Consider the following 11176-nt stretch of genomic DNA (forward strand, 5'->3'; position numbering starts at 1 on the left):
AAAGGCATCAAAAATAACCAAAACAAAACTCAAACAACGAAATAAGAAAATATCATCTCAGCAAATTTAAGTAAAAGGAGTACTGTCTAAATACGTAAAGGTCTCATACAAATAGATAAGAAATGACCCAAATTTGGGGGAGGGGGACTAAGAAGAAAACCAAACAAATAAGGAAAAAACTGTAAAAATAAAAAATAGAGGCATAGGCAAAGGACACGAACAAGATTGATTAAGGAGGAAAAACAGTTTTGACAAGAGCATATGGAAAAAGGTTTAACTACTCAATCCAAGAAATGCAAATTTAAACAAGAAACTATCCAACCAAGTTCATAAAGATTGTTCTTAGGGGGAGCACTGAGTGCACGCCGGATGCTGAGGGATTACTTAGAGGCGTATGAATCATTACAAAGTTTTGAAAAGCAAATTGGCAGTTCAGTATTGAGAAACTTTAAAATTCATCGCCCTTGACCCAACTTGAAAATTCTAGGAATTCTGGGAAAATTCTAGAAAAGATTCTCAGAATCTTTTCAAATACTTTTCCTGCTCACAAAGTCCAAGCACGTCAACATGGAGTTCCCTTCCACGTTTCATCTCGCCCATCCCCCAGCTGACAACTGCCACTCCATTAATGCAAAACTGCTTGTTCTTCCCAAGACGTACGCCTTGCACTTCCGTGCCTCTGAGCATGTCCTTTTTATTTTCCTCTGCTTAGAAAGTCCTTCACCACCTTCTTGGCTTGGCTCACTTTGCTTACTCTTCTGGAATCAGCTAAGTTGTCAGAGGGTCTTCCCTGATTCCCCTCCAGGTTCAGTAAGTTTGCCTTCTTCCGTGTTTCCATAATACCCAGTACATATATTTTTACAGATAATTTACACATCTATTTACATATTTATGTATCTATTTACATATCTGTCTCCACCAGCTTGGTTTCTCTCTTTGTATCCCTATACTGACGGTTTACTGACTTACCATTGGCCAACCTCAAGCCAGAAGCCAGAGGCCAACAGGTCTATTGATGTAGTCCATACAAGTCAGCCTCCCGGGTGCAAAGCAGGATGGAGAAGTACAGAGAGTGGATCTGGAATATACCGTCAGTATAGGGGCAATTCCGTCTCCCATGGAACATTTGGCAAGGTGTGGAGACGTTTTTCGTAGCCACAACTGGGGGGGATCCAAGGATGCTACTAAACATCCTACAATGTACAGGAAAGCCCCCACGACAAAGAATTATCCAGCCCAAAATGTCAATAGAGCTGATGTTGAGAAACCCTGTCCTATCCTTAGCTCCCACCTAGTATAAAGCACATAAAAAGCACACACCAAAAAAATTTTTTAAACTATATAATGAACAATAGATAATTGATCTTTTCAAGCCCAATTTCTTCTTTCATACAGCAGATGTAATAATACCTATGTCAGAGGGTTGTAGGGAGGATTAAAAGAGACAACATATGAACAATGCCTGGTACAGAACTGATGCTCCATCAGTGGTAGTTTATCCTAACAGTCAAGCGCATAAATTAAGTCACAGACCCCGATTGTTTTGGTGCTGAAATGAGTCTTAAAGACTTTGCAGTTAAACCCCTTCATTTTATAGCTGAGAAACCCAAATCTATAAAAGCTAATGACTTGCCTAAATTGTTGGCATCAGATCAGAGTTTGCAGTTTAGTGGCAAATCACATTTTAAATGCATGCATAAGAAAGGAATTATAAACTGACTCTTTTGTAAACCAAATAATTATCATTCTTTGGGGGGGGAGGGATTTGGCTTGTAAATATAGTTTTCATTTTTATGTATAAAATTTTCTTTAAAATAGTTAGAACACGAACAGAGCAATGACTCAACTGAATAATGTTACTGTAAGTTTCACAGGGATTTATTTTGAAATTACATTTTTGGCATTTATGCAAAAATAGGCAAATGTATTAAAATACAAAGTAAAACAAATAATACATACTTTTGACTGTAGGAGAGATAGAGTCAGAATCCAGAATAACAATCTAAATAGTTTGTCATAATACATAAACCTCTCAAATATTAACAGACTTTCTGGAATCTATGCTCAAAATTAACTGCCTTGTAATGATTCCACTCTTCTTCCCTGCTCAATTGCTAATACATACAATGACATTTCTTAGCAAAATATAATTCAGAGGCACCATCCAGTCTGAGATCTCAGATTCTAACATGTTATGACTTTTAATATGAACACCAGTATAACCAGAATTTAAACAAATTATGGCAAATAAATTAAAACATTTATATTTTAACATCTATAGACTTTATTAGGTGTTCCTTATACAGTCATCTGGTATGTTTAAAGAGTGAGCAATCATATAAAAGGAAATATGGTCATAACTGATTGAAGTAATAAAATCCTGAAACTAAATAACATCTCATAATTCATTGCACAGCATATATTAGATTTCATTACATCAGTATATAGCTTAGTTGTAAATTCTCCTGATGGCCATAAACCTCTAAGGTGTTGTCATCCTGAAAAATGAAGGGGAGGGAGTTGGTGGGGCACAGAATGGATAAATCTTCAATCGCTCTAGTGTGTTGTGTCTTGAAGTTGTAAAGTTGTAGTGCATCGCCACCTAGTGGCAGAATTTAGTACCTTATTCTAACAAGGGACCTTTCCTTGTATTTTCTGAAGTTCCGTGATTCAGTCACCCTTCAACTCTGTTCATCTCTGATACCATAGTTCCTAAAATTCATGTCACCCATACAGAGTAAACTCAATTCCCTTCATCCTCCAAGTTGTCCCGGGTTTGCTTAGTACAGTTTTTATGTTTGCCTAACTTTTAAATTCCAAGTATGTGAATGTAGAAGGATTATTATGACTGTAGGAACGTTGGGCTTTGGCCCAGTTTTTATTCTTATTAATGAGTCTTTTAGAAAGTCAGAATTAGTGCAGAATTAATGCCTTCGAGGGGAATCCTTAAAGTAAACATGAAATCCTTACCAAAATCTACACTTGGGATTTTATTAAGATTCTAGAGTTTTAAAACAGGCCATGGTACTGTTAGTGAAGGTTCCTTCACTAACATGTCAGCACCATTCATAGAGCATCACATGAATGTTTAGGCTGCGAGAACTCTGTTTGGGAATGTTACCAAACATTGCTATGCAGTTTGGGATTACCAGAGTCAGTATTTGGGGACCTGAGACCCCATCATTCCTTACTCTGCTTCCTATACCTGGACACCATGAAGGTTGAGTGAAGCACTACATCAGTGAGCATAAGCTAAGTGTTGTATGGAATTGCAAGGAACAGAAAAACAAAATAAGTCACCTGAGAGTAAGCAAATCTATCTTTCTTCGAGGACTAGGAAGCCATATATTCAAAACCTAAATCAACCTCAAACTTCGAACAATAAAAGATATCAAACATTTTACGCTGTACAAAGTAAACTAGCAGGATGTGAAATATTGGAAGTTTAAAAAACACTGCCAATCCAAAAGGCCAAACAGGAAAGCCTTGGCTGGGCTCCATCCCAATCAAGCTGTCATATGGGTCCAATTCCACCTGTCCTCACCTCGGCTAAATGGTATTTCATTCAAGGCCAGACATCCAAAGGGGGTAGATGGACCAGAAATGAGAATGCCACATGGCAGGTAGAGGAAAGGAGCTCAGGACCTGGGCCTCGACTACTCCACTACTAGACTTGACGGTCCTCAGCATTTCCCCAGAATATTTATTCTCCCTTCTATTCACATAGAGGAGCACAGAAGCTAACCCTTCTAGTGCTTGCCATGTGCCAGGAACTATTCTAGGTGCTTGGCATGTAATGAAGTCAGGTAATTTTCACAATATCCCTGTAAAGTAGGGTCCATCATGAGCCCCACTTTAGAGCTGAGGAAACTGAGGCACAGAGCAGTTAAACCAGAGTCCTATAGTTACATAGTAGGTAAGTGGATTCATATCTGGGCATTTCTGAATCCCTCTATTCTTTTTTTAAAAAATATATATATTTTTTATTTATTTATTTGACAGAGAGATAGAGAGCACAAGTAGGCAGAGCGGCCAGCAAAGGGAAAGGGAGAAGCAGGCTCTCTGCTGAGCAGGGAGCCCGATGTGGGGCTCGATCCCAGGACCCTGGGATCATGACCTGAGCCGAAGGCAGCCGCTTAACCCACTGAGCCACCCAGGCACTCCTGAATCCCTCTATTCTGTCTGCAGATTTTCTGAATTTCAGATTTTCCCATGCTGATTTTTCAAAGAGTACAGCTTTTGGGAACAAAATGACCCTCTCTTCAAATGAAAAGATTTCACTGACCAATTAACAAAATTCTCACCCCTTCAACTATTCTTTCAATGGCTTAGATAACTGTTTCTATTTTCTCTCTTATTCTTCATAACAAGCAGAACAATACTGATAATTATAATTAACAGTAAAAACATCGATGTAGTGTTCTATGGTTTTCAAAGAACTTTTGCATACTTTTTCCATTTAGAAGAATAAGGTCATTAAGTGATGTAGAAAAGCCTTACAGTTTGGCTAGAAAGAGCTCTCACAAAGTCACAGATTGCCCTACTGTCACGCCTCATTTTCTGCCTTGAGCAGGTGGATGACCCAGTTCCTCCTGTTACACCTTAACCTTGGTCAGCTGTTTGCCCCTGTCTTTCAGTGGAGCCCTTAGGCTTGCTGTAAATATCAACAGCATTCACAAGCGTAGTCCCTAAGTATAATGTCATGGCCTCCCTCCACCCCATCCTTCTCCCCACACACCTTTGTAGGGGTCCGGTGGGAGGTGCTTCAGCTCTGGTCTCCTTGTAAAAGTGCACACTGGACGCTTAGTTGAATGATTATCAGACTCCTACAAAAGTGATCTTGAAGTTAAAGGAGGCTCTGGAGAGTCCAAGTCAAGGAAATTCTCTGAGGATACAAATGCTTTTAAAAACAGGGGTTCTGGACGGTCCATTTTCTCAACCTTCTTCTGCCAAGCAGGACTACGTTGAAACCTCCTCCCAGTGTGACCTGATATTTTTCTTAAGAACCTCCAGAGAGTCTTGATCTTGCTTGGGTAGTTTTCTGTCCTCGCAGTACTAGCAAATTCACTGGCAACAAAGGAAATACAAGGGCACAGCCTACCTGCTGTTCTTCAGTCTGGTCTTCCTTATTCACCTGAACATGTTTTAGAAAAATTGTTCAGTCTTATTGCTAGCTACGTTCTCACCCATAAGAGCCCCTGGGGCAGGGGGCTCAAGCAAGGCAAGAGATCCTATGACCTACAGCTTTTGTGCCAAGAACACAAACATCTGCTATTGCTTTTTCTACTGTAAAAGTGATTGCTACTCAATTATAAAAAATCGACTATCAGAGAAAAGGAAAAATACAAAACCACCCTTACTCACTAAAAGATAACCACCACTGTTATCTTGATGTTTCCCATCTTTCCTTAACAAAGAGTTGGGGATTTTGTTCCACCTAGTTGTATCTTTCTTCACATATTATCACAAGAAGTTTCAAAGTTTTAAAACTATCTTCATAAATATACTTTTCCCACTCAGCACAGCTTACTTAAGCATGTCCTATTATTGAAAACTTACATTGTTTGGTTTTTCACTCTGATAAGCAATGCTGCAATAAACCTCTTTTTCATAAAGCAGCACTGCATCACAGTTTTGGAGTCATACATTATTTCTGGGGATGCATGACTTGGGGCAAGTTGCTTGTCCTCTGTAAGTAAGCCTTAGTTTGCTCATTTGCAAAGGAGTAACGTACCTATCTGACTGCATCGTTGTGAGACCAATGATCATGAAGTGCACAGTGCCTCATGTAAAATAATCATAATCACTCAATATAATGGTGGCTGCTATTGGAATTAGATTTTGCCGTTCTTGATGCATATTGCCAAAATGCTATCCAAATGGGTCATATGCTTATTAATACCCATCAGCAATGTATGAGATTCAAATTTTTTTGAAAAAGTGTGAGGAAAGAAATTGAATCACTGATTCAATTGAAATGGAATTCAATTGAAATTGAATTCAATTGAAATTGAAATTGAATTTCAATTCAAATTGAATCACCGGGTGGTCCTTGGTTGTCAGAATTTATCTTAGTTGCTTCATTAGACCTGATAAGGAAGCATCTTGACACAAAAAACTTAATAATCAACTAAGCATATGTAGTCCACTAAACCATTCTCCAACACTAGCATCTACTGCCATCTTCATCTGTTTCTCTGTGATTTGTCATACTGTACCAACAATGTATGCAACCAAATGGATTGCCAAATCAAATCATAAATCTTACAAAATATTAAGTATGTTAAAGGAGAACTGCTTTTACCATGACCAAGACCATTATCAAATGAGGACTCATCCAACTTGGACCAGACTAAAGAAAATTGGCAAGAATGATTAGGCGTTTCAGAAAATACTCTGAATGTGAAAGAGCAGGCTCTTAGAGAATTTAATGAGGCTAATATTTTAGCAAAAAATTTAAGATATTCATGTTCATGTTGTAAAAGACAATCATAAATGACTGTCAAACATCGTAACCCATTTTGTGAAAAAAAATATATATATATACTTTTGATTCTGCTTCAGGAATTTTAAATATAACCCCAAACTTGCTCTTCACATTGTAGTTCTGTTCTCCGAGGGAAGATCCCAGTCAGATGCTCTCTCTGCACACAGCAGAGGCTCGTGGAACCTTGCACAGGCTGCAGGTCCTACACAGCTCCTTCCGCTGAAGCATTTTAGAATTCAGGGGTGGGAATGACATTATTGAATGGTTCTAATTTATATTTAAAATTATAACCTTAACACTTACTTTGTACTTTTGTCAATTTTTTTAACCTCTAGTTTTTGTTTTCTAATACACATATTAACACAAGAGCACATGTATGTATCCTACACAGACCCATATTGGGACCACATACATAACTTCTTTAAAAAGGATAGGATGTAAAATCAGTAATATTCAGAGAGCAGTGGTTGGAAAGGGCTGTTTACCAATCCTGGCAAACGAGGGCATGAATCCTCTTTTCATCGGGTACCTTGCAAAGTCTGATAGCCAATCTGTTAAGAGTGCTGTTCGCTTTACACACCGTAAAGTCACGGGCACTCATTTCTTGCTCTATTGCATCCCTGCCAAGTGAGGCCCTGAGGGGACTTATAAGTATCTTGCTAATCTACAAAGGCAGTATAAAGCGGACTATTCTACTTGCAAGAACGTTATATCCTTCAGTAAATTCAGATGTTGTCCAACCAGTGAGGAAAGTTGATTAAAGTGGACTCCCTGAGCTTCAGGAAGCAGTAAAACACTAACTAAAAAATACCTTAAAAGTCTAGAAAGAATCCTAACAGGTAAGTAAATTCAGTAGTTATTCAGAGTAAGATTTAGAATTCAAACACTCCAATAATCACCATAGACATTTATTTAAAGTAATACATTTGCAGCTCAGATAGTCCTAAATTGTACATTTCAGGTTTATTCAACTTCTTAAAAATATTTGAGGGCAGCTGCAACCACAGATTTCAACTCCATCACTATTTCTTTGCCCATTCTTCTCTCTCTTTTCTTTCCCGAATAACTTCTTTCAGATATGGTTCAAGATAGAATTTATCCTAAAGAATGAATAAAAAAAAAATTATATGCAGCCATCACATACTGATATATTCCAAACACTCAAGAGGTCTTCGACAAAAGAAATTCATCAAAATTCTTATTTCCAACTAAGAAAATATATTTTCAAGCAGACTAAGAACTGTCTGCTTTTCTAAAATGTAAAAACCTACAAAGATATTGTAATAAGTTGCTTTGATAGGTTGAGAGGGGAAAGTCTGCCAGAGAAGAAATGAGAGTAGAAGCTTTTGCCTACTTTTTTTTTTTTTTTTTTTAAGATTTCATTTATTTATTTGACAGAGAGAGAGACAGCAAGAGAGAGAACACAAGCAGGGGGAGTGGGAGAGGGAGAAGCAGGCTTCTGGCCAAGCAGGGAGCCCGATCTGGATCTCTATCCCAGAACCCTGGGATCATGACCCGAGCCGAAGGCAGAAGCTTAACGACTGAGCCACCCAGATGCCCCTTTTGCCTAATTTCAATGCAGTTTAAGGGGTGAGGGTTTACTTCAGAGTCCTTCCTGGAAGCCAGAGGACCACTCTATGGGCTGATCACATGGATACCAACATTTTTCCATCTGAGCAGGAAACATTGTAGAGGCAGAACAACAACCCATAAGACAGAGGATCTGGACTCTAGCCCAGGATCTCTATATTAGAGACCTGCTTAGTGATTCTGGAACAGTCCGTCCCCTTTAAGTCACAAAGTAATTATCTCTAAAATGGAGTTAACATTTGCTCTATTAACCTCACTGGACTGTCATGAGGGTATTTATTTGACACAACCTTAAGAACTCTAAAGCACTATACAAATGAGTGTTTGTTTCTAATGCTTAATGCTTAGTGGCCAATATTGTCAGATACATAAAAAGCTGAGCTACCTCCTCATATTTTGTCCACTGCTCTTTAGGCAAGATCTGATGCCTCATGGTCAGGTCCAGTGCTCTCTTAATGCGAAACATCCTGTCGTTATAAAGGTTCTCAGGAAGCCTTCTTATGGCCTCTTTCACATCATCATTCTCATATATTGTATCATCTCTCATTAACCCTGTGACAGAAAACAAGAGAGTCAGATTGAATACACATCTCAAAAATCAGATTTTTTTAAAAAAATGAGTGAAATATGTTTATGATATAACTTAAGATTCAGGTGAAATATGTATGCATTTCATACATAATAATGGGTTATTTCTTTTTTTTAATTTAAAATCAATTAATTAACATACAGTGTATTACTAGCTTCAGAGGTAGAGTTTAGCGACTTATGAGTTGTATATAACATCCAGTGCTCATTACATCAAGTCCCCTCCTTAATGTCCATCACGCACTTACCCATCCCCCCAACCACCTCCCCTCCAGCAACCCTCAGTTTGTTTCCTATAGTTGTCTCCTGTGATTTGTCTCCCTCTCTGATTTTGTCTTATTTTATTTTTTCCTTTCCTTCATAATGGGTTATTTCTTAAATGGTACTGTAGAAACAGTCTTTTAAAAACCTCTGTCACAAAATTCACATTTTATCTAAAATAATTTTAAAAATATCTAAAGTATCTACTTTGTTTTTAAACACACATCAATAAATCACATCTCTACTTTCTTATACTTTGAATCTGAGATCAAGGTATTAAAGAACCTTAAGATGACAGTGTACTAAGGAACCAGTAACATTTTTTTTAAATATAATTTTTATTTATTTATTTGACAGAGAGAGAGCACAAGTAGGCAGAGCGGCAGGTAGAGGGAGAGGGAGAAGCAGACTCCCCGCTGAGCAGGGAGTCTGACGTGAGGCTCGATCCCAGGACCCTGAGATCATGACCTGAGCCGAAGGCAGCCGTTTCACCAACTGAGCCACCCAGGCGCCCCCAAGGAACCAGTAACATTTAATGATGCTTCTGTCAAGCTTCAATTAAAAAAAAGATGAAGTTCATGGCAAATTATAAAGATCTAAAAAAGTTCAGGTATCCAATGATTTGAACATTCGACAATTTTAACATCTGAGAAATCTCTTACTTTCAAAGTTCATATAACTTAAATTTTCAAATGCCAAATGGAGGAGTTGGGAGAGGGAGCGTGCATTAAGGAAAATGTACTGCTACCATATTTCAAGAATGTAACTTATTTCCACCTCAAACATCTGAGATGACTGATTCTATTACTCTCTTCTCAAAATAATAAAAAGGAAATGATCGAACAATAACATGTGACCAAATTTTACAATTTTCTAATGTACACAGGTACAATTAGTTAAGCTGTTTTTGGGAATCATAACAACTCTTGCAAAAGCTAGTAAAACCCAGGCATTAGGTTGGTTGTCCACAATGGAACATCCATAGATGTTTACACACACACACACACAGTCTAAATCATATATATACTATATATATATATATATTATGATTAGTATAGAATTATATATATATATATATAATCTGTAATATAACTTTAAATGATTTCAATATTTGGATTTTACTGTAATTTACTTATAACCAGTGGTTCAAGAACATCTTTGTAGCTAAATCTTTGGGCAATATTTAAATTATTATCTAAATTATTTCATTAGGATGAATTCCTAGAAGTGAGATTGTGGGTCACATGGCATATACATGTTTAAGACCTATGATATGAACTATATATAAAGCAAAAAAAAAAAAAAGAAAACCAAGGGAAAAAACAGATACTCACCCAGTTTATTGAACCCTGCAGCATTGTAGTACCATTTTCGAATACCCTCCAGCCACCGGCTTGATGCTGCAACTGATATTGTCACACTGTTAGTTGCTACAATTCACTTATTATACTATATGAACACCTGGAGAGGCAAACAACCAGTACTCTAATAGTTACCTTGTTAGAGAATGCAAACATAGGAAGGAATTTCCTTTTGAAAGTATATATTCTGTATACTGTAGATAAAAACTGCTTATTTTATCTATGAGCAAAAGTGATTAGAGGTTAAAAAAAAATGGGCAGCAAGTCATGGGAAAAAAGGGTAAACTCAAACACATGATGTACAAAAGAGCTATAGTAGTTATTAGCACTCCAGCCTCTTCACGTCAAGTATCCCATCTTTTATGTACCCCTGCTACCATCAGAACTGAACGGGTAGGGTGTGGGACTGGAACTCGGAACTCCATTTTCTGCAATTTCAGAAATAAATTACAGGAAATAAATGTAAACTTTTCTTATCAAGGGAGTTGGAGTTATACGTAAAGACGGTAAGACTTCAGGATAGGTTGGCAAGTCTCAATGACCTTCATCTTCCAAAATCTTTATTCTACATTACCTTTACTTCACTTGCCTAGCCTCTTTAAAAATATATGTATTTCTGGGAGGATTTTTGATACCATTAGCCAGTCATTTAATAGTAATATGGATTAGTAGAAGCAGCCCAGTTTCCTCCTCCCAAGTAGCTAACTTTCCAACAAGGAGATGGATATTTGAAAATGGATGAGACGAAATAGATAACATTAAAGTTCTTTGGGGAGGACTGAGCCTGATGGGATAACCCAGTAGGGGCTAAGGGCAACATGATAGTGCCTGATGTTCGTAGGAGAGATGTGTTAAGAAGGGGAGATAGAGGGCGCCTGGGTGGCTCAGT

General features: G+C 37.7%; 1 protein-coding gene across 1 annotated transcript in view; it reads right to left on the reverse strand.

Annotated features, from left to right (window-relative positions):
- Window positions 1-7374: 7374 nt before the first annotated feature.
- Window positions 7375-11176, reverse strand: part of UQCRB (ubiquinol-cytochrome c reductase binding protein) — a 5419-nt gene continuing 1617 nt past the window's right edge. Inside the window, exons 2-4 of the mRNA XM_081816286.1 lie at window positions 10261-10332; window positions 8463-8629; window positions 7375-7587 (exon numbers count right to left, since the gene is read on the reverse strand). Coding sequence (XP_081672412.1) covers window positions 7510-7587; window positions 8463-8629; window positions 10261-10332 — 317 coding nt within the window. The 3' untranslated portion in view covers window positions 7375-7509. The remainder of the gene's footprint in view (window positions 7588-8462; window positions 8630-10260; window positions 10333-11176) is intronic.

The sequence above is a fragment of the Leptonychotes weddellii genome, chromosome 4 (assembly GCF_054177405.1).
Source record: "Leptonychotes weddellii isolate Sample4059 chromosome 4, ASM5417740v2, whole genome shotgun sequence".
Classification (NCBI taxonomy): domain Eukaryota; kingdom Metazoa; phylum Chordata; class Mammalia; order Carnivora; family Phocidae; genus Leptonychotes; species Leptonychotes weddellii.